General features: G+C 30.3%; 2 protein-coding genes across 2 annotated transcripts; both read left to right on the top strand.

The window, feature by feature from the left end:
• The first annotated feature begins 14,680 nt into the window (after window positions 1-14,680).
• Window positions 14,681-16,042, top strand: LOC130963413 (uncharacterized). The gene is made up of 2 exons (XM_057889533.1): window positions 14,681-14,749; window positions 14,795-16,042. The coding sequence occupies exons 1-2, from the start codon at window positions 14,681-14,683 to the stop codon at window positions 16,040-16,042; spliced, it is 1,317 nt and encodes a 438-aa protein (XP_057745516.1).
• A 3,402-nt stretch (window positions 16,043-19,444) lies between these two features.
• Window positions 19,445-24,107, top strand: LOC130963411 (protein RGF1 INDUCIBLE TRANSCRIPTION FACTOR 1). The gene is made up of 6 exons (XM_057889532.1): window positions 19,445-19,493; window positions 20,181-20,389; window positions 21,805-22,020; window positions 22,112-22,186; window positions 22,513-22,656; window positions 23,201-24,107. Exons 1-6 carry the CDS (start codon window positions 19,445-19,447, stop codon window positions 23,543-23,545), a joined length of 1,038 nt encoding a protein of 345 aa, XP_057745515.1. The 3' UTR covers window positions 23,546-24,107.
• The last annotated feature ends 1,027 nt before the right edge of the window (window positions 24,108-25,134 follow it).

The following is a 25,134-nucleotide window of genomic DNA, read 5'->3' as shown; positions in this document are numbered from 1 at the left end:
GCTAACTTTGTGACTCTTTTTTTCTCTCTTTTTTGTCATTTAAAAATCATAACATTGAACGGAACCTTTGCAATAAGACTATAAGGTAGCGTTTGGTGGAGAGATAGAGACAGAAAGACTGAGACTGAGAGACTGAGACTAAGAGACAGGAATTAAAATAAATCTCAGTATTCTGTTTGGTGCAAAATGGGAGACAGAAATTGAAACAAGAATGAAATTCTAATTTAATTTGCACAAAGGGTAAAATTGAAATTAATTAATTGAAATGAAAGTATTTTAGGTATAAAATGTTATTAAAGTTCCAGTCTCCATCTCTAAAAATTTCAGTCTCCTATGTCCCTACTTTTTGGAGGTACTGAAATAATGAAATTTTGAAGATAGAGACAGAAATTTTAGTACCAGTCTCTAAACTAACAAATACGATACTGAATCTCAGTCTCTCAGTCTCTGTCTCAGCACCTGAAAACAAACGCTACCTAAGAGCTACTATCCGTGTTTCACAATGATAATCACTTACTTTACTAATATACTAAAAATGTATCTTTCAGGATATTTAATAAGTTGCATTTGAATTTTATTTTTGAAACAAAAATACAAAAATCAAATAGAAAAGCAAGAGACGGATTTTCTGTCTCAACTCTCAGAAAGTATCTTTCAAAGTAAATCTCTAAAGTGATTTTTGAGATTGATATTATATATTAAAATAATTTTTAAAATTTTAATTATATCAATTATGTTCTTAAAATTAATAAAAATATATTATATTAATTTTTGACTCAGTTTACGTTAACGCGTGCCGACGTAACTTAATGACATTCAATTTATAAAAAATAGCTCCTTTAAAGATATTGAAAATTTTGAATTTATAAAAAAAAATTAGTGAAAAGATTAATTTAGTGCACAATATTCAATTTTAAGGACTAAAATGAGTTATTTAGAGCAAAATTAAGGACTAACTTAAAATATCTACAATGATGACATAACGGATGATACATGGACAAATAATATTATAATATGTGGTATAAAATGACACATGGTCAAATATTATTGTGACGTGTGATCCAGTCGTTCATGTCAGCATATCGGGTCTTACTGATCAATCCATCATCACACTATTACACGTGGTTAAACAATAATGTGACACGTGGCATTAACGATGCACATCATCAAACTATGTCAATATGTCGTTAACAAAAAATAGGTTAGAGACTAACGTAGTGTATTTTTGTTAATCTCAAAAATATAATTAGTATAATTAAAATCTTAAGAGTGATTTTAGTACATGACTATGTTTGGTTGGAAGGAAAGAAATAGAAAGGAAAGAAAATAGAAAGAAAAAAAATTGAGTGGATTTTTATTTTCTTTATATGTGTTTGGATGAAAGAAAAATAAGAAGGAAAAAAATATTATAAAAAATAACTTTACCCTTGTATTATAAAATATATTAAAAAAAGTGAAGGAATAATATTGGAAGTTGTGAGAAAAAATAAATTTTTTCTCCTTTTTCTTTTTAACATTGGAGAGAAAAAAATTGGTGAGTTCTACCAGTTTTTTTTCACCCCATTTCTTTCCTCTTCAATTTCTCTTCATAACTAAACAATAAAAAATAATCATTTTTTTTTCTCTTTTCTTTCCTCTTTTTTCTTTCTTTCTATTTTCTCTTCAAACAAACATAATGTGGGAATTTAGTCATCTCTGACAATATCCCAACGTAATGGTGTCAATCACAAACTTGGATCACAGAATGTCCTATTTACAAGTTTATATGCTTTCACAAATTAAGTCCAAAATAGTTAACCCAGTAACTAACATTTTAGGTAAACCCAAATCTTTTTCTGATTTTCACAATAAATATTGGGTCAACCCGATAGTTTCAAGGTCACTACGGTACTGAATTGATATTTTTGGGTGAAAATTTTGAGCCCACCAAGGCCAGGCCCAAATTCCCAAATATTCCACACAAGAGTTTCAGGACCCCCAAAAAAAGAATTCAGAATATTATTCCAAAAAAAAAAATTGCTTATCAATTTTTTTTAAAAAAAGAAAATACCAAAAAAATACCAAAAAAATTTAAAAAAAAAAATCCTCAATCATAATCAAATAATAATAATTATTATTATTAAAAATAAAACAAATTAAAGTATCTCCGGCAACAAAACTCCTTTTATTAGATAAATAAATCTCAATTTTTTTATATTCGTCGATCAAAAACCAACAATTAATTTTGAGAATAAAAGACTAGTAATAAACTCCATTGTATACACATAATTCAAAAATAAACTTTCTCAATTTTTTTCAATTATTTTATCAAATATAATCTTTTATAATTTAACATCTTCTCCCACATTTTTTTTCACACTTAAAAAAAATATAATAAAAAATTACACTGAAAAAAACAATTAAAAAAAATTCCCCACATAATATTTAAGCAATCCAAAGTACTAGAGGCAGAACAGCTAACCAGCGCATTTGCAGCTGCCGAAGGAGACAGCTTGGTACGATTTTTTAATTTATTATTCTTTTTTGTTTTAATAATAAGAATAAGAATGCATAGTTTTTGAATTTGGTGGTCAAACTTCCATTGTTACGCTTAACCTGTGTTTGAATGTTGGGTGTTGAGGGTGTCTTTTCCAGAGCAATAAACACTTACACATATTTGGTTGCACTGCACCATGTAGTGTCATGAGAGACACAAAAACAAGATTAGAAGGTGCCATTCAGAATAATAATGTATATGCATATGTATCCTTACAGATTCTATATATTTATTAGGGTTTATTTTCTGGTGCAGTATCATGTTCATCATCTCTTCACAAATCAGTGAATCATAGAAAGAAGATTTGCATGATGTTGATGTTTCAACTTTTTAATTTGAGTCACTGGAGAATGTCAAGACAAAATACGTAACAGTAAGAACCTAATGTTTCACTTCAATCTTAACATTAAACCAAGATTTATACAATATATATATATATGATGAGTGGATCAAATATTTGAGTGATTCAATTACTAATAATAGTAATCATCGTTTAATTTTGAAAAGAGACAAAAGAAAATCAATCCAAAGGTCAAAGTTTTTATTTAGTATTTATTAATTATTACTAAAATAATTATATAACTTTTATGAGAAAATAATAAATAAATTTTTGAACTTTGAATTTGAAGATAAATAAATCGTTGATTAATTAAAAATATAAAAATATTTATCACATTCTAAAATGTAAAACATCTAAATCTTTCTAAAAAAATTATTTATTTTCATATATTTTGAATGGAGGAATTTGAGTGTCTGACATTTTAAAATATGAAAAATATTTTATATTTTTAATTAGTTAAAAATTTATTTGTATTCAAGTTAAAAAATCAAAAATTTATTTGTCTTTTTCTCTTTTAGATATAATAAATATATATATATATATATCTATAAATATCATATACATAAAATTATGAAGGTTATGTACTTATGTTAAATAAGATTATTTTCGTTATTAAATTTTTAGTATTACCCATTTTTATTTCATTTCCTGAAGTGATATATGGCTGTCATGAGAATCTATGCTTCAGTTGGAATTCTACTTGACACGTTAGTATTTAATATAAACAAGCTAATAATATGAACTAAAATAAAATATTTTCTCATTTTTTATAGACTACAATAAAAATATGAATCAAGGCAAAGAAAAAGAAATCAAAATAATATTATAAAGACTAAAATGTATTAAACTCTAAATTTTAATATCATTTGTCGAATTTATTTATCATAATAAAAATAGTTGGCTGGAGAAAAAAAGCATTGATCCATTGACCATTATTCATAGTTTTAAACCATAATTATAGAGTGATTATAGAACAAATTATGGCCATGATTTAAAATTATGACCTAAATAATTGGTAAAAGAATGATAACTATGATTAAAATATCGTAATTGCAGTTAAAAATCGTGACCATGAAATTATAGTTATGCTGAATTAGATCATGTGGTAAAAAAAAAAAAAAAACTATTAAATTATAATTATGATATTTCTTAATTATAATTTCGGTTTTAAAACATGACCTTATTAGATCAATAGATCAAAATGTTGTAGGGAAATAAGTTCTGCCACTAACAAGGACATCATCTATCAAAGTATACATGGATCCGTGATACACAAATTCTGGCTACATTTAATTTACACTACTATGGAGTGTGTTATATATTCATAAGTAATAATAAGGTAATGTAATTCCTAAATGTGTATGTGTAGTGTCAATCAAATAAAATTTTGTACCTTGGGATCAATAATAACGATGTTAACATTTGCATGTCATGCCAACGTATGTTTTAATCTCTGAGAATTTGCAATTGTTTTCTAACATTGACCTTGTCTTTTTTTCTGTCTCTCTTACTACAATATTATCATCTTAAATTGATCAAATTATGTGGATAACGATCTTCTATTATTTATATTCTTGGCGTTTCTTAGAAACAAAACATACATGAATTTTAAGTCAACAACATACATGGTTCCACATGAAGCGTGTGTATGTGCATTCATTGTTCTAGGTATTTGCTATTATGTTTAAAAAATTATTATATATATATATATATATATATATATATATATATATATATATATATATATATATATATATATTCATGTATGAGGGTGTGTAATTGTGTATCATCAATACAAAATTACGATTCAGAAGTGTTATTTCAGTTTTCTTTCCCTCTTCTCTTTCTGTTACAACTTCTATTGTTCATCATAATTTTTATATTATCAGAGAATCAAGAAGATTATTCTTGATCCATAATCAAAACCTTGACCTTTATGGCTGAAACATTTAGAATTTGATTCTTGTTAAATTTTAATAGAACATTTTTTTAGTATAAAACAAAAATAAAAAAATATATGTAAAAATTTAAGTAAATAAAAAAAATTGCTTGAAAGACAAACGTGTTATACATATATTCTTATCATGTTAGATTTTATGACACAACCGCCTAACACATGTCTATTATTAGTTATTATTTTTTGCTTTCCCTTTAAACTTTTAAGATGCGTTAAATCTATTTCACTATTTTTATTAATTATTTGGATCACTTTTATTATGAAGTATGATTGTATGAACGTTGTTTCCATTATTTAATATTGTAATTTTGATTTTAATGTATTAATAATACAAAATATTATTTACAATTATTTAATTATATTTATTTTTTAATAATTATTTATATAATTAATATAAAAAATAATTATTTTTATTAATATGATACTGGATAACTAAATATACATATACAATTTCTTTAAATAAAAATAGTTTATAATAACAATACATCAAAATTAAATTTTTATTTTAAACCATCAAAGAGAATAAAATAATTGAACAAGAAGTCAAGAACAGAACCTAACTCCGTATTCTCCTTCTTTATTTATTTTATTTTATTTTTTTTTTTAATTTTGTTAGGGATGCTGGGCGTACCCTATGGTGGTGTTAGAGTCAGGATTAAGGCCGCCGTAGGGCACAACCCCGGGATTGTGTCATGTGCCCCTTTTCAATGCTCTTACAATATCTTTGTCAGGATTTTTTCTCTTTTTTTCCTAGAAAATGACTATTAACATTCTCAAATTGGTAATGTTTTATCTCCAATTTGGATTTTTTTTTAAAAGTAAAATTGGATAATAATATTACTTCAATATAAAATATATTTATTACAAATTTCTTATTAAATTAAAGTAACAAGATTCAATTATTTTATAAAAAAATTAAAATATAAATATAAAATTGTAATGTATTTATTATATATTTATTAAAATTAAAATTTTAAAATTGGTGACCGAAGAATTAAAATTAAAATTCCAGTGTTCACTGATTTTTTGAAGAAAACTTGATGTAACTAATAAATTTGGCGCTAGCTGTCCCATCAAATTAGGGTAAGGACTAAGGAGTAAGGACCAACGTCCTAGATTTAGGGAGTATTTAATAAGTATTTAATTATTAGATTGGACTTTGATATTTTTTTAAAGGAACTTGGATGTTAATAAAAAAGGTAAGATGTTGGGTTTTTTCTCTCTTTTGTGAGGTCCAAACCCAATATTTTGGGGGTGTATTCTTGCATCCTAGTGTTACAACCCTAATTCAGTTTTTTTGAGGTTTTTTGAGAGAGAGAAAATAGCCACCAAGTGAGAGAGAAGAGTGAAAAACAGAATTCTCGTTTTTGCCCAAAGCAGTAAATTTCAAATAGCAGTTTCTCAGTTGTTCACTGTTGGATCGGCTTGAAATTTAAACTGCGTGCTCTTATCATCTTGTTCTTCATTCTGATTGGTGGAGATATTGATTGGAGGTTTGCAGTAGGAGAAATTGGTTTCGCAAGAGAGAAATTAGGTTTCCCGTTTTTACACAGAGCAGAAATTTTGGAACAGCAGTTTCTCATTCTTTCACCGTTGGATCAACATGAAATTTGAACTGTAGATTCTTTACATCTTGTTCTTCATTCTAAACGGTGGAGATTTTAATTGGAGGTCTGCAGAGGGAGAAATTGGCTTCGACATCAGCTCTGTTTTTTTGGGTATATTTCATCTTCTTGCCTATTATTTGTGAGCTTTGGTGCATTGATGTTTTGGCTGGTTATTTGCACATTTTTGTGCTTTGTTTGAGACTCTCTTGTACCTCATTTGATTATAGTGGAGCTATTTCATTGGTCTGGACGACCCGTGGTTTTTACCTTTCACATTGAGGGGGTTTCCACGTTAAAATCTCGGTGTGTTCTTGTTATTGCTTTACTTGCTATATTTGCTTGTTATAGTTGCTGCCATATTGTATTGTGAGTGCTTCCATATTGTTCTTGTGTTGGACATTTGTGTCGTTTCCGCTACTAGACTCTTTCATAAGACTCTTTTTTTTTTTAATAAATATAAGTACGATATAGGAAATTGATCATATATAAAATCTCATATGTTATGTTAAAACTCTATCCCCAGGGAAAAAAAAAACAATGATATATAATTGACAAAAAGAAATTTAGAAAATTATTAAGAAATAAACAAATAAGAGAAGGTAATATGACTTATTAATATTCAAGAACTTAGTATTTTATATTGTACAATTCTAAAGAATAAAATAAATAAGTTTCGCAGCTCTAATATTTTTACTTAAATCTATTTTAAAAATGTCATATGGTGTCGTAATTTTCACTCATGCTCTTGATCAGTTCTCAGGTTGAGGAGCTAAAACTGGAAGGTTTATGCCACGACTAGCCAGTAGCGACATTCAAATTTTTTGCTTGGAATAAAAGTTGGAAGAATATGTATAATTTTGATTCAAAAATTCTAAGCCTAGAGCAATTATTGACCTAATTATTCAGGGAATATAAATTGTTAGATAAACTTAACATAAATAATTATCTTAGAGGCAAAACACATCGCAAGTACTAGACGAATATTTTTATTTTGAAAAAAAATTATAAATTACTTTTTATACTCAATAAATAAATTAATAATTGTTGAACGTATTCTCTTATAATTACTAACATTAAAAAAATACTTAACTACTATTTTGATTATAAGTGACAATTAATAATTATTTATTATAATAATTATTTTTTTAAAAAATTACTCATATTTTATTTTATTTTTAAATTGAAGTTTAATTATTCTATTAATTTTTATTGTTTTACTAAATTTTAAGGGTGAATATTCATCTCGATCTTAATAATTTTTTTAAAGAACTATAAAGTTTTAACACAAAAAAATAGTTATTTTGATTCTTGCTTTTTAATCTTGTGAGACTAATTAGCTTTTACGTTAATAATCTTTTTATAAAATATGTTTATCTGATATGTTAATTATTAATATATCTTATATTTAATTTTTATAAGTAAAAATAATTTTAAAAAAATTAATATTTCTCAATTTTACACATTAAATTTAACTAATATATTTAAAAATAACCAAAATATTAAAAAAACTAAATGTCCCTAACAATTATCAAAAAAATACAATGAGACTTCTAACAAAAAACCTTTATCAATCCTAGTTGGCTATTAACGAATAAATTAATAGTGTAATATATCACATAAATTTAATTTATTCCGTTAATATAAAAAATATTGATAAAAAGACTAATCAATCTCATATAAATAAAGATAGAGGGACGAAAAGAATCTATTTTTAGGACATCGTTGTCTTTCGAAATAATTATCAGAGACCATTTAAAATTTTTTTAATTTTAAATTAGATTCTTATACGTTTTTTTTTAACTATATCTCTATATTACTTTTAATTTTGTAATTAAATTTTTATGATGTCAAAACATTACAATTAATAGAATATTTCTTTTAAAATACATACGATTAAAAATCTATTTAAATTTTAATTATAAATACACTTACTTTATAAAAAAATATTTAATTAATTCTAACACTCTTATATTAAATAATTATAAAATAAAAATAATATAAAAATTCAATTACAAATATAAAAAATAATTAAAAATTTAATAAAATTATAAAAATAAACAGAATAATTAAATCTTTAATTGAAAGGATCCAACTTGATGGGAGTGTGTAGTAAATAACGGGGAGAGTGAGAGTGGGTTGATATTAGGCCACAAAGAAAGAAGGCTGCCACTGCCACCTGCAAATGCTGATCAATGAAGACACCGTTCATGTTCTCCGTGGCTCTCTTACTTCCCTTTATTTTTTACACTCTTTTTGTCTCTACTTTTTTTTGTCCTCTTGTTAGTTTTTTTTATCTTTTAACGAGTCATTTTATAATGTAATATTACAAATTTTATCATAAAAAATTTAAAATTAGATTTTTGTTAATTAAAAAATGAGTATATATCCATTTTGGTCCTTAAAAAATTTTAAATTGGACACTTTAATTCTCAACTAAAATTAATTACTCGATTGGTTTCTAACAATTAACTCCATCAGTTACTTAGGTCCTTTATTCCGTTAATTCTAACGGAGGACAAAATAGTCCCTGATAACTCTAACAGGGAACAAAATGGTCCCTGATCTCCTTTGTTCGGAAACAACACTGTTCTCTCCCAATTTCCATCATATCTCGCGTAACACTAACAGTCTAGCACTGTAACTTCAAACTACACAATGCACATTCTATAAATTTAATGTTCACAAGAAAAAAAATCCTCCACGAGTTGAGTTGCTGATGTGGTTTGTAATTTTAGAAAGATTGAATACTAGAGATAGATTATGTAAGTCTAAGATTGTACTAGAAGTGAAATCCTTTTGTGTCTTATGTAAGGATAGATTGGAGACGGTACATCACTTGTTTTTTTCATGTGATCGTATATGGAAGTTATAGGGATCAATCTTGGTGGATTGGAGTGTGATTTGGTTTTGGCCAGGAACCACCAAAGAATGCTTTGGGATGTGGATGGATGGAAAGATAAGGAAAGATATGAAGGAAGTGTGGATGGTGTTATTTTTTTCTGTAATATAGTGCACATGGAAATGTAGAAATAACATTGTCTTTAATAATGGAGTGTTGGTATTAGAGAAGTTAAAGGAGGAAGTTGTAGAATGCACAAATCGATGGTATCAAGATCGACAATATAGGAGTAATTGATGTACTTATGAGTGCAAATATCAAGTCTAAGGTGAATAAGAAGACATATGAAGTTGATCTTTGGTGTATGGTTTATTGATCTATGAAAAAGACCAATAATTCTGCAGAGTAAAAGTTGGAAGGAGAATGATCATGATTTGATGTTGTATAACTGATCGGGTTCATCTTGAAGTGTCTTTGGAGGAGCTAAAATCATTATATTCTTTTGCTCCCTGTTTGCTGTTTTATGCTAATTTTTATGTTTTCGTTATAGTTATTGCTCTGTTTTTGTTACTGTTTTTTGGAACTACACCCACTTTGTTTAAAATTGGGTGAAGATGTAATTATCTAAAAAAAATCAATCAACTTGTTCTCAACCAATTCATACTTAGGAAACTAATCCCTATGTCTCTCAAATAGTTGTCGTCTTCGATGGATCCCATGAATTCAGACAGCAAGTCATTTGTTAAGACTCCAGAAAAGAAAGAATAAAGCTAAAAATTTATGAAGTGTGTGGTCCATGACATATTGAGGTAGGTGCAACACGTGTGACAATTACACCATGGCTTAATCTTGGAGCTAAAGAGGAGGAAGGAAAAGATGGAAAAGAAGACTATAAAGGTGAAGAAAGAGAGTATGAATGTTAGGGTTATGCGAGATATCATAAAAATTGGGAAAGAATAGTGTCGTTTTCGAATAAAGGGGTCAGAGATCATTTTGTCCCTTGTTAGAGTTGTCAAGGATCATTTTGTCCTATGTTAGAATTTTCAGGGACCATTTTGTCTTCCGTTAGAGTTGACGGAGCCAAGGACCTAAGTGACTGACAAAATTAATTGTTAGGGACCAACCGAATAATTAATTTTAGTTGGAAACTAAAATGTCTGATTTAAAATTCTTTGAGGACCAAAATGGGTATATACTCTTAAAAAATTATTCTAAGACAAATAATAAATATATAAATTCAAAATTTATATAATTATTTATAAATTTTAATTTTATTTAAATTTTTTAAGTGTTTGATGAATATTTTTATAAATATTTAGAATTGTCCTTTAATTATAAGGTGAAAGAAATTAGAACATATCCCATAAAACTTCTCACTCCTCAGAGAAAACGATCACTTACTCAAATTAGTACTAAGATTTAATATATACTCTACAAAAAATTATATAATAATAATAATAATAATAATAATAATAATAATAATTCCATAACATTAAATAATTACATCTAAAATGAGTCCTAAAATTATTTTAACGAATCGTCATAATATTTTTGTTAGAATGGATAAGACATTTGTCGATTTTTATTTTTTAGATCAAATAGATTTACATAAAATAATTTAAATAGAATTTATAGCTAATTTAATGTGGTTCATATAAATTTTTATTTTTATGTTTTATTTATTTTAAATTTTATTTTGATAATAAAAATTAAATTTTAAACTTTTATTATAAAAATTTTGATATTAAATTATGAAATTATTTAACTTCTAAAAATTTATTTTATTTAAAAAATATATTAATTATATACGCTTATAGAGTAAATGATAAAAATACTAACAAGACATACATATAGGGTAATTTACGTGGCTAATAATAAATATATTTATATATCTACTTTTTATTATTTTAAAACGAAACATAAACACTGCCAAATATAAATGCTAAAGAAGAGGGAGTAGTCGAGTAGACTAGACAGGCATTGCTTGATTTCTTTTTTGTTGGGTTGTGTTAATCAAGAACCTTATTGAAAAGTTTCTAAATCTATCTAAAATATCGGTATTTTATTAATTTTAACTGACGATTTTTATTAATATATATTATATATATTTTATAATTAAAATTAATAATTAAAAATATTAATATATTTGGTACACTTAAAATTCTTTTTATATCTCCACACCTTTTGAATCTTGCCATGATAATATGATATGGTTTTAGTAACTTGCCCTATTGCCACTAGACATTTTTTCAATCATTTAATTTATTGTTATTATTATTATGGATAACTGAGAAAAAGCACTGTTTGTTGTCTTGTCATTTAGCATTTGGCAATGTAGGGATAGGACGCAAGCAAGTAGGGCCATTCAAAGTTAACCATATGGTTAGGGTTCTTATAGGGTTTTTGGAACATGGACTCTTATTGCTAATACAAAAGCAAAAACTAAAGGGAAATATAGGTTTAAGATATTATTATTATTATCTATTTTTATCATAGTTATTAAAATTGAATTGATAATTAATCAACTAAATTACTGAATTATTGAGTGATAAATTAAATTAATTGATTTGGTTATAATTAAATAATTATATAAAATTTTATTTTATTTTTATATTTTCGTGATAAATTTTTTTTTTAGTTTTATTTATATTAAATCAATTATTATTTTTAAATTTTAATAATTTATCAATTAATTTATATTTATTATACTCTTTAAATATTTATAAAATTTATATTTATTATATTCTTTAACTATTTATAAAAAAATTATAAAAATAAAAATATATTGTAATTAAAAAATATATTTTTAATTTATAAATATAAATTAATTTTATTTATGTAATATATTTAATAAAAAATATCATGTGTATAAAATAATATTTTTTATAATTTATCGAGATTTTATTAAATTTGTCTAGGTTGGTTTTAGCCCATTTTTATCGAATTTGATTAAATTTGGTCGGATTAATTACTTGATCAATTTAAATGATAATCTAACCGAAGTTATTAGATTTTCGGTTTGACTAACCGGGTCGGATCGAATTTGATTACTATAGTTTTATCTTATTATTTTTATAATACTTACGTTTGTGGGGAAAAAGTCTAAATTACAAATAATTTGTTAATTATAATAGTATATGTTAGACATAATTATATAAAGAGATTTATGAAAGACTATTCAACTATTCAATGAAGCTAGTATGTTAAATATTATTTTTAAAATAAATATAAATTCACACTCTTATGTCGTAATTAGATTCATTTTTGTAAAATAATTTAACTATTTGATAATATATTGTAGAATTGAACTTGTTTAAATCAATAATATAATGTTTTACTACTCAATCTATTCACTCAATTTGTAGAAAGTTAAATAAATTTATAAGGTTGAACTTTGAATCTTATTGTTGTCGATAATATTGTTATGTTTATATAAAGTTTGTTATAACCCTTAGAATTTTACTATAGAATACCAAGAAATTTTTTTTTCTGTAGCTATTAAAATTATTTAAATGATCATTAACCAGTTATCCATAATTTATATATTATTATATTAATAAAAGTAATTAAAATTTATAATTATTTAAAAAATTCATATGCCAGTAACATATGGTTATTTATTATTAATTACTTTTATGCAAATGATATGTCAAATATATATATATATATATATATATATATATATATATATATTAGGGCAATTCACTTATTTAAATAAAATGGCAGAATCCTTTACCTAAATGTGCAAAACGGATTGTTGTTACGTGCATGTGCAAAAATCCTACTCTATGTAATCCGTGGCAACCCACCACGATTTTCGAAACGTGCATAAACCGTGGCAGGTCCCAGCAGTTTAGGGTGAAACATTATTGAGTGTAAACCGTGGGAGGTCCCAGCGGTTTACGAAGGAGGCGTGGCAGGCATAAACCGTGGTAAGTCACCACGGTTTATGAGGAAAGTGAATTGGTCATAAACCCTTGTGGGTTACAACGGTTTATGTAGGGTAAATAATGGCCATAAAACCTTGTAGGTTCCCACGGTTTACAATGACGGGAACTCTATATATATGTGGGTGATTCAAGCTCCATAAGAGATCATTCTCACAATGGCTAGTGAGGAAGAGAGTTTTCTTGCCTTAGTGCATTGCTTTGGGAAAATAAAAAAAAAAGGCAAAAGCCAAGGTGTGAAGTTTACCGACAGAGAACCACTGAGTATTTTTATCCGTTCGTCGATGAGTTTGTCAAATTTGAAGAACAGCATCTTGGAGAAGCTTGGCGTGTTGGGTAGCAAGTGGGTGAAGAAACTATTCTACAAGATTCCCATGGCGGTTGTCTCGACCGGTGTTCAGTATGAAACCTTTGCGGTTAAGGCTGATGAAGATATTAGGGTTTTGTTCTACTGTGTAAGGAGTTTTCCAGAGATTAGAATCCATGAGTTGTTCGCGAAGTTGGAGGTTGATGTCGATAGTTCTGGGGCATCTGCTCCAGTTCCTAGCCCAATTGCCGCGGGTGGTGCATCTAGTTCGATGCCTGCGGTCAGACCGTATCTTCCGCCGATTCAATCACCTTCGTTTGCGGCTGATTTAGACCGAACGGAGGTTATTGGTTCTGTACCTTTGGAGAATGCAGCAGTCATTAAGCCTCCCCACGTTGTGGGCACCGGTGGTGGCCTGGTACCCTATATCGAAGACTTTGGTGGACCTGATCAAGTAGAGAATGCAATGCGTGACGATGAGTCTGACCAGGAGCCTGTTGATATCGTTGGTGACAGCGACGATGACACAGGTGGCGATCCACATGCGCAGCATCGGCCTTCAAGTTCTGGTTCTCATCAGTACCCTCCACACTTCTCCACACTAAACTTGGATGCTCTTGGTCAACAGGAAGACGGTGGTAACACAGTGGGGGGATCTTCTACAGAATTTCAGATTGGGCAATCATTCCAGAGTAAAGATGAAGCTGTGCTGAGTGTCAAGGACTATAGCATCCGGTGAGGTGTTGAGTACAGAGTCATCGAATCAGATCATTTGAAGTATCATGGAAAATGCAAGGAATTCGGCAAGGGATGTAGTTGGTTGATTCGTGTAGCGCTTCGTGCATGAAAGGGCACTTCGGAGGTTAGGAGGTACAAAAGGCTACACACATGCCTCGCAACTTCTATTTCAAGTGATCACTGTCAGCTGGATTACCACGTTATCTGTGCGAGGATTCTTCCTATGGTTAGGGCAGATGCTGCGGTTACGGTAAAGGTACTTCAACAAGCGACAGAAGCCGATTACGGTTTCAGGCCTAGTTACAGGAAGGTTTGGATGGCTAAGCAGAAGGCAGTGGCACAAATATATGGAGATTGGGAAGAGTCTTACGCGGAGTTGCCACGTTGGATGCTAGGGGTCTAGGCGACAATGCCGGGAACAATCACGGTGCTGAAGACGTCTCTTGTTCGGATTGGTGGTGGGGTTGATGAGTCCACGGTATACTTTCACCGGCTTTTCTGGACATTTCCACCCTGTATCTAGGCATTCCGGCATTGCAAGTCCCTCGTCAGTATTGATGGTACCCACTTGTATGGGAAGTATGGAGGGACGCTGCTGTTGGCGATAGCTCAGGACGGGAACTCGAACATCCTCCCGATAGCATTTGCCCTTGTAGAGGGCGAAAATGCAGAGTCGTGGTCATTCTTCTTGTCCAATCTCCGAGAGCATGTGACTCCTCAGGAGGGTATCCTTGTTATCTCTGACAGGCATAATGGGATCAAGGCAGCGCTTGAGGCACCTGAGACTGGGTGGCTGCCTCCTCGGGCTTTCCGGGCCTACTGTATTAGGCATGTGGCTGCGAATTTCGCCCTAATGTTCAAAGGTAAGGACTCAAGGAGGATGTTGGTGAATGCTGCCTACGCAAAGACTGAGGCTGAGTTTTACTACTGGTTTGACATCATGCGGACTGAGAATCCAGCAATGTGTGACTGGGCCAACCGGATGGAGTATGACAAATGGACCCAACATGAGGATGCTGGTCGACGGTTCGGGCACATGACCACAAACATCAGTGAATGTGTGAACACCGTGCTAAAGGGAACTCGCAACCTGCCGGTCACATCGTTGTTTAAGTCAACCTACGGGAGCCTTGCTCAGCTATTTGTGGTATGGGGACAGACAGCAGAGGCAGTTGGGCATGAATTCTGTCAGGCATTGGTCAAGGCTATTGATCGGAACCTAAGAGACTTTAGGTGCTTCACTGTGACATTATACGACAGGCATCAGTCCGAGTACACCGTCGCGGAGACAACACCAACCGGGAGCTTCTTGCTTGGTAGCTATAGAGTTTCCCTTAAAGATCACCGATGCGACTGTGGCCACTTTCAGGCGCTGCATTATCCTTGTTGCCACGCCATTGCGTGTTGCGCCTACTCCCGGCTTAACTGGGTGTCATATGTTCACGAGGTGTATCGTATGAGTGAGGTTTTCAACGTTTACAAGCAGGGGTTTCTCCCACCTATCCCTGAAGGACTATGGCCTCTATATACTGGGCCTACCATCATCCCTGACCCTAATATGCGGCGTGCAAAGGAAGGTCGTCCAAAGGCAACCAGGATCCGTGGCAGTATGGATCAGTCTCAGGAGAACCAGCCGAAGCGTTGTGGGCTATGCCGTCAGCCTGGACACGCATCGTGGACACGCAGTCGATCCAGTGCAAGGCGTGTGGAAACTAATCTCTGTGCCCCTGCATCGTTCCTCGACACAAACTCAGCCCACCTACAATTTTAATTGAAATGATGTCAAAACAAACCATAACACATGCTATTTTTACAATTTATGAACGGAAAATACTAAACCCTACCTGGAAGCAAGAGAAAACCCGAACCGGTCAAAACCAGTGGGCCTCAGAGTGGGAAACCTCCAGAAAATTCAAGACTGTAGTAGCTGTAGCGGCCCAGCCAAGTTAACGACGTTCCTATTTGTACCACAACAAAGACACCTATACAACCAGGCCAGTGCAGCCGAGCCCCAGCTATATCTGCCCAAGTCGTCCAATGATGCTAAATAAAGCAACCAGCGAAGGTGGACCTGGTTTGCGTTCTTGTCCGCAAACATTTATAATAAAATATTTTACAAAAATACTATTAACCAGACTAACAAAATAAATAAGCATAATAAAATATTTTTACTAAGAATACCGATAATAATATTAACATTTACGTAGACAATATTAATAAACGCCTCACATTTTGATTTACAGTAACCATAATAATATCAATATTTATGTAAATAACATTAATTAGAATAACAATACAAATAAACATCATAAAATATTTTTACTAACAATATTCCTAATAATATCAATTGTTATATTAGTATGAATTTTAATAACAATAATAATAACAATAATAGTAACTAACCTCTTCGTCGATATATCCTGCCACGTGAGCGACGCCATTTAGTCGGTACAAGCGATCCTCACCCTCCATTGGCTCCACCACCCACTCCTCCTTCACACCTCCAAAGTTTTCCCAAATCCTCTCAACACAGGAAGACCTTCCTTTTTTTGTGATGATGCAAATGATCCGTCCCAGCTTTCAGCGGATTACTTATATAGCTCCACACACATAAACCGCGGTGGGTTACCGGGTTTTATGTGTAAACCATGTTCCTCATAAACCGTGGTGACTTACCCGGTTTATGCCTGCCACGCCTCCTTCGTAAACCGCTGGGACCTCCCACGGTTTACACTCAATAATGTTTCACCCTAAACCGCTGGGACCTGCCACGGTTTATGCACGTTTCGAAAACCGTGGTGGGTTGCCACGGATTACATAGAGTAGGGTTTTTGCACATGCACGTAACAACAATCCATTTTGCACATTTAGGTAAAGGATTCTGCCATTTTATTTAAATAAGTAAATTGCCCTATATATTATGATAAAATGATTTTCATGTCTAATAATTTTAATTGATAATATAATATGAGATTTATAATAAATTGTATCTTTTATTTAGAAATACGAGTGTACAATTTAAAGTCACAATTTAAAAATAGTTAATCAAACAAATAAAATAAATGCAAATAAATAAAATAAAGAGTTATTATATAAATTAATTTTTTGTAATAAAAATATAATTAATATAATGAAAAATAAAAAATAATTAACCAAATATATTCTATATTGTTTGTGAATAACTAAAAATAAATGTGATATTATATATAACCTAAATTTTTAGAACAAGTGCTCAAATTAATTCTGAGGATTTTTGAGTTGGACACTTTGGTTTTCATATTTTTTAAAAGTACTCAAAAATTATTTTTGATAGAATAATTAATCATTCTATCATTTTTAATCAAATTTATAATGTATTATATAATAATAAAATTTTAATAAATTTTATTATAAAATAATTAAGTTTTAAAAATATTGTTATAAAATAAATTAATTTTATAAAATAACAAAAAAAATCATTTTTATCTGATAAAAATAATTTTTAAAAATAGTGTAAAATATTGAAAAAAATAGTTTGAATGAGTGAGGAGTAAAATTATTGAAAAAAAAAGTTCGTAATTTTACATTACCTCAAAGAACATATTATTAAATATCTGAATTATTCTTAATAAGTAAGTATTTTTTTATATTTTAGTCATAAATAAATTTATTTATTTGTGTTTTATTAGTAGATTTTATATATATAAATTAACTGTTGTTTTTGTATTTTTTTATTACTACTAATGATGATTATTATTATTGTTATTATTGTTACTGTTAATTGTTATTATTAATAATATATTATTATTTTAAATAATATATTATTAATATATTCGTAATCGTAAATTATTATTATTATTACTGTTTTTTATATATTATTAATTGTTATTATTAGTATATTATTAATAATATATAATTAATATATTATTATCATTTTGTATAAAATGTCTGCGACTCAAATTTATACACAGTGTAATCAACTCCTCTAGAAATAGTGTAGTCTTTGATGGCAGATATTACCGATTCTCTAAAAACAAATTTTATTCCGACATTAAACTTATCATCTTTCGCTAACATTACCTTCACCTACGACATACAAACCATCGTTAGTCGATTTAGGCAAACAAAAGAAATGGTAGTGGTAACTTTAATTAACATACCCATATCTACATACTCAGAAAATTTTGAGGCATGCATGGCTGCGAGATCCAAAATTTACATGAAAAACGGAACGCCAAAAGGGTTCTGGATTATAAGTGCATCTGCTGCATTTTGTATCTTTGGATTGCCTGTTTCGTCTCCGTCATCATTTTCATCATCGACTTCGTAATTGGCTTCGAACTCCTCTTTACTGTCGTTGTTATCTTCTTCCCAATCTATATCTCTAAACTCATTAACATTCACTTCCTCGCCAACCGCGTCTAGTCCCGTATGCTGTTTAAACTCAACGTACAACTCTATTATTGGCACGTGAAATCAGGTTTGTTGATAAATATAGAACATCTGCTGCATACATACGTTGTCAGTGATGGGAATTACTTGAAACTGTATCAACCCACCAAATATTTGTACAAGATTTCTGTATAAAATGTTGTTCACTCTCTTGAAAATGTGACTTTATATATTTTCAGAAAGACCATTTTCTAACTTTGCAAAACTCATGGTGCATGGAATGGCAAAGAAAAAGGGCATTCACAAACAAAAGTCACTCCTTCATGTGTGTTTGGTATAATCTCACCGTTATAATACACTCACAAATTTACAATACTTTTCATAGTCTCAACTTCACTTAATCCAATTTTTTTGGCACTACAAAATTGTCAAAAAACTCACAAGTATGAAAGAAAGCAGAATAAAACTGATAAACACGGATGAATTGATAATGGTATTTATAGACAATACTCTCGTTTAAAATATTTTTTTCTTATACAAAACGCAAGTTGTGTTTTGCAACTTTTGAATAAAAAAATTAACAAATACAAAGTGTATTTTGCATTTCGTTCTTCCAAAAAAAATAGAGGTAATGACCAAATCAGTATCCAAAAGATTCAAACGCTGACATTTTGGTACTTCACTATTGTTATTGACAAAATGGTCCTTAAAAGATTTTAAAATTTGACAAGCGTGCCCCCGAGTTCGCCGGAGCAAATCTTCGGCAAGCACAGTGGTGATATTACCACTACGTTTTGATGACATGGCAAAAATCCTCCCCCGCCCTAATTCTTCATTTCTTCCTTTCCAACGTACTTCTCCTTCTCCTTCCCCCTCCCCAACGCACTCTCCCCTTCCCCCTTCCTGATTGCACTCTCCCCCTCCCTAATCCTAATCCCCCATCCCAATGCACTTCCTCCCTCCTCAATCCAAAATCCCCTTTTCTGAATCCTAATCTCCTTCCATTGTCCCTTTGAATTCTAATCCCCTTTCCAACATAGTATCTCACACTATCAACTCACTCTCTCCCAAAATAGCAGTAGAGCTCAACCTTCTCAATCTTACAGAGCCAATGTCATCGACACCGTACTGTCACCATCTCGTTGTTGGGTCTTCTGCGTCCGCCAGTGTCGTCTGTCTCTTTCGTGGCATTGCGTTGTCTATGCGCCTTCACCGCTGTCGCCTTCACTGCTTGTATCTGCTTGCTGCTAGCCCCTAGTCGCTGTCATGCCTCCTCTGTCTGGGTTTCATCTTGGCTCCATCGTGTCGTGCCCCCTCTATGTCTGGTGTTCTTCTTCTATTCTTGCTTTGGTGGTGTCTGTATTTTATTTTATTTTATTTTATTTTGATTATTGTATATGAATTTGTTTGTTTTTTCTGAGTTTTATTGTTATTAATCTTTTTGAATAATAATTTAACCTAAAAATTTGGGACAATTCATGATTTGGGACAATTATGTTGATGTTGAGATTGTTGTTGCTGTGAATTGTGGTGTTGAGGGAGGGAGAAGGGAGTATGCGTTGGGAAAAGGGGAGTGGTGGAGATTATTGTTGCTGTTGATATTAAGGCTATTGTTACTGCGAGTGGTGGAGTTGAGGGAGGGAAGGGTAGTATGTGTTGGAGAGGGAGAGTGGTGGAGGTTGTTGTTGCTGTTGATGTTAAAGTTGTTATTGCTGTGAACGGTGGTGTTGAGGGAGGAAAGAGAAGTGTATGTTGAGGAGGGGGTTGTAATGCGGCGGCAACTATGATGGGAGAGAAGTGTGCGTTGGAGATGGGGGCTGCAACAGGAAGGGAGATGAAAGGGGAGGGAGTGTGCGTTGGGGAGGAAACTTTGAGGGTGGTTTGCTAAGCCACCAAAATATGGTGGCCACATCAGTATTGTGCTTGTTAGAAATTTATTTCGACGAACTTAGAGGCACACTTGTCAAATTTTAAAATCTTTTAAAGACCATTTTATCAATAACAATAGTGAAGTACCAAAATGTTAACGTCTAAATCTTTCGAGTGCTGATTTGGTCATTACCTCAAAAAAATAATAAAATGCAAATGTCAGACACAACCTGAATTTTGTAGGTTGTCATTTATAAAAATTATACAAAAACTAGATGTCACCTGCATTTTAATTTTGACATTATATCAATGTAATTACTTTACATACATCTATTTCAACATTAAATATTATATTTTTTTATATAAAAAAATCAGCTAATATTTAAAATATTTTATTTTTATTTTAAATATTTTATTTTATTTTATTTTAGTTGTCTGATCAAAATTAATTTTTTTTCATTATGAGGTAGCGACAAAAATTATAATTGTTGGAGTCAAAATAATTATTACAATGATTTGAGAGTAAAAGTAACATAGTAATAAGAGAAAAATAAAAGATAATAATAGAAACAAAAATATTTAAAAAAAATAATTTTAATGAGTGAATTAATAGAATAAAATAAAATAATATGTTCAAATGTTAATGAAAAAATTAAAATTTAGTTGTTGAAAATTATAATATTCGATTTAATATTCTTAAAAACTAACCATTTAAGAATTTATTATTTCTTAAGAAGGTAAAATGGATTTTTATGAATGAAACCAAACCAAATCAAAAGCAATTAAGATTTGTGTACGACACAATCACACAATATCCTTCCTTACTTTAAGTTTGTATTATTATTATTATTATTATTATTATTATTATTATTATTATTATTATTTCCCTCTCACTTTGTCTTTCATCTCATCTCATCGGTAACAGTAACTTTTCCTATCAACCCGACCCTGCAATCGCCGCTTCTCCCTTCTCTCCCTCTCTCCCTCTCTCCACCTTTTTCAAAAATCCAATAATAATAATAATAATAAATAAATAAATAAATAATTATTATTTACTGTGTGATCAGTGATCACACACACGCACCCCCACTCTATAATTATACGTCTCTTCTTTTTTTTCTCACTTCTCTTCAAGCAAGCTCAGTACTTAACACACTACTAAATAAAACACATTCACCATCATCATCATCATCATCATCATGGTTGGTATCATTATAATTATTACTCTTTGTTCTTTCTCTACTTTATTTATGATGACTACTTATTAACTCAATTCAATTCAATTATTCACAGTTGATACCTGTTCTTCCTTCTTCTTCTAAACAACATCATGACAATGGTGGTGGTCTTCCCCGGTGGCTGCAAGTGCTTCTAACAGAGAAGTTCTACAACGCTTGCATAGTTCATGAAGAAGCAAAGAAGAATGAGAAGAACGTTTATTGCTTGGATTGTTGCATCACTCTCTGCCCTCACTGTTTAGCCCCACATCGCTCTCACAGACTCTTGCAGGTTCCTACCTTCAATTCTTCTTTCTTTCTTTCTTTCTTTTCCATATTATTTTTCAATTACTGAATTATTATTATTATTTTTTAAATTGCAGATTAGAAGGTATGTGTACCACGATGTTATAAGGTTGGATGATGCTGCAAAGTTAATTGACTGCACTTCTGTTCAAGTGAGTCCATAACTAAATTTCATACTCAAAAAGGAAAAAAAATATTTAAGTAAACTAATTAATTAAAGAAAATAGAATTTTGAAGCTTCTTTAATTTTCACTTTTATGTAAGTATAACTACTAATTTAGCTCAGTAATATGAAAATTTTGTAATTCTCAATTCAGTTTTTTTTTTAATGTTTATGTTAGTCTTAAAAATGAAAATTCATTCATGAATTAATTGACAAAAATATGGTGATATATGCTGCTATTTTTGCACAAATAAAAAACATGGTTATTAACTATAATTGGTTGTTCTCTTCTTCTTTGTGTGTTTGATTTTGCAGTCATACACAACGAACAGTGCAAAAGTGGTGTTTATAAAAGAAAGGGCACAGACGAGGAACTTTAGGGGTAATTCCGGCAATTCGTGCAGTACTTGCGACAGAACCCTGCAGGACCCATATCAATTCTGCTCTCTCTCTTGCAAGGTTAATTTACTTAATTACCCTTTCTCTTCATCTCTTTTTCTCTCTTGGCCTAAAAAGAAGAAAACATAACTTGCTTTCAACTTTCAACCCCATAACATACTCACATTCCAATTCCATGTTACTATTATTCCCATTCTCTATGACTATTCATCTGCTTCTCTAGCCTCTTTTTCTATAAAAAGTTGCATTTTTATTTTATTTTTTATCCATGTTCCCATGCTACCATGTCAATTTCCTCCTTTTTCCTATCTAGGCTAAATCTTTTATGGGATTATATTTGACAAGTGCTGTGTTTGTTAAGAAAATTAAAGTTAGAAACTTTTCATTTAAAAGATATATTTTTTTAAAGTTCTTGTTAAATCAATAGTTCTTAATTTTTATATTCCATAACAAGTACCCATACATAACGAGAATCCTCTTTAAAAAAAGTAAAATATTTAGCGTTTTTTTACTATTAAATTTGTTTAAATTTGAATACATATTTTTTTATTTTCTTTTTTAAATTTAGTTTTCTTAACTTGTTTATTTTGTATTGCTTTCACAGATCAACTATCTTATTGGAAGTAGGGGTAGTCTCTCCGGGTACCTATATGAGTGCAACTATTTGCCCTTCAATGAAACCGGGTTTGATGATGGTCAATTGACAACTGACTCGGTTCTTGAACCGGCTGGTTCAGTTTGGACCTCATCCGGTTCAGGTGGATGTGTTGGTGGGGTTGATTGTAAGACCACCCTTGCTTGCACTGCCACCACAGAAATTGTGAGAAAAAAGCGAAGTTCCGGTTCGGCTAGTCGTCCAACCGCACAGGTTTGTCGACCGGTTCATGACATTTTGGTTGGTCTTCCGAACCGGAGGAAAGGGACCCCACAAAGGGCCCCTCTTTATTAAGTGATACTATTTTCCACTGAGGGTGGAGATTGTGGGGGGAAATTTTTCTTCAATTTTATTTGATGGTAGAAATTGGAATGGAGTGTTTATTTCATTGAAAGACATCAAGGACACAAAAATTTTACCTCAACAATTTTACTAATTTTTTGGTATTTTTGTGAAGTATAAATGTTTGTGTTCAGTATGTTTTATAAGAATTTTCAAGACAAGTAGACCTCAAAATTCGTCTTTGAGTAAATAGTTTTGGGCACATTGGTATTTGAAAATTAAATGGTTTCTAACATCTAATAATTAAGATCTTAAAGTTGACTATTATAGGTGATATTATTAACTTGACAGAATTAAAAGAAGATTTATTTTTTACTTTTCAAATATTAATGTGTCCTGTTATTTGTTCAAGGATTGAGTTTGTGCGTTTACTCCTCCATTCTCTGCCAATTGAAGATTTAAACAAAAGTTAGATTGAAGAAAAACCCTCCCATTTTTGTGTATTCCACCCTTAATATTCTCTAGTTTGAAGGAAGTTAATTGTTATGTACTAACCTCAATGTGGGTATATGGTCTTAATTAATGGGTTTTGAGTATAGTGGTCACAAAGATCATCATCATAGTCATAGTATATGCATTCTGAACTTTGTAATTAAGATGATTGCTAAACTAGCTATTTATGACATCTATCTGAGGTTCAATTTAGGGTTCTCATTTTGTCACCTTATATATATGGATGGATGTTATTTTGTTTAATTGGCACTTTTTTTTTTAATTTTGTTTATTTTAAAATCTAAATTTTAACTCATAAATCTTTAATTTTAATTTTTAAATTATAAACTTAAATACTAAATTTGACTAATTAAAAGTTTCCAAATGAGTGAAATGACCATATCCGTCGATTATCTTTGGAGATTAATATTTAACTTTTTATAATAGCACATTAAGAACTTATTTAGCGGGCTAATATAAAAATGTCAAATAATTTTAAAAAAGGTATAGGGTACTAACATATTATTTGCCAATTTATTGTCAACAATGATTAGTTATTATATTTTGAACACATATATAAAGAGATACATCCAAAAAATATATCTATAAAGATATTTTTATTAAACACAGCTATAAAAAAGACATTTTATTAGACACATTTACAAAGATACTTTCATTAAACACAATTATAAATAAGAGTTGACAGATATTAGCAGAAATGGTGTTGGTAACGTACGGGATTGATTTTTTTATTGCAAACTTTATTAATAACTGTTCTAAGAATAAAATTATTTGAATGGTTCTAATCAGCCTAATCCAATGCAAAATACCACCTCAATTTGATTAAAAAAACTGCACCGAATCATTTTCTAAATCCGAGTCTAACTCGAAATATTTTTAGGCTAGACTGAAATCTTCAGACTGGGTTGGATAATGAAACACCTTGACCTTGTTGACATTGCTAACTGGTTGACCCTCCATCATGGGAATATTGTTGTAACTTGTAACCACTATCTACGACAAAAATGTCTTTATTCTTAGTTATATACCTATATTCTTCAAAAACAAGGGGTTATAGATGGGATCCTTGAAAATGAAGGGGAGAATGG

This window comes from Arachis stenosperma, chromosome 2 (assembly GCF_014773155.1).
Source record: "Arachis stenosperma cultivar V10309 chromosome 2, arast.V10309.gnm1.PFL2, whole genome shotgun sequence".
In the NCBI taxonomy this organism is placed as follows: Eukaryota; Viridiplantae; Streptophyta; class Magnoliopsida; order Fabales; family Fabaceae; genus Arachis; species Arachis stenosperma.
Note: the sequence above shows the minus strand (reverse complement) of the source record. Positions and strands in the feature narration are given on the sequence as shown.

What these genes read in the sequence shown, in the direction of transcription:
- LOC130963413 (XM_057889533.1), top strand. Translation starts at nt 14,681, where the DNA reads ATGCCGGGAACAATCACGGTGCTGAAGACGTCTCTTGTTCGGATTGGT. An exon ending in GTGGGGTTGATGAGTCCACG is followed by an intron (nt 14,750 to 14,794) that starts GTATACTTTCAC and finishes CCCTGTATCTAG; the next exon opens with GCATTCCGGCATTGCAAGTC.
- LOC130963411 (XM_057889532.1), top strand. Translation starts at nt 19,445, where the DNA reads ATGGCAAAAATCCTCCCCCGCCCTAATTCTTCATTTCTTCCTTTCCAA. An exon ending in TTGACTGCACTTCTGTTCAA is followed by an intron (nt 22,187 to 22,512) that starts GTGAGTCCATAA and finishes TTGATTTTGCAG; the next exon opens with TCATACACAACGAACAGTGC. An exon ending in TCTGCTCTCTCTCTTGCAAG is followed by an intron (nt 22,657 to 23,200) that starts GTTAATTTACTT and finishes TTGCTTTCACAG; the next exon opens with ATCAACTATCTTATTGGAAG.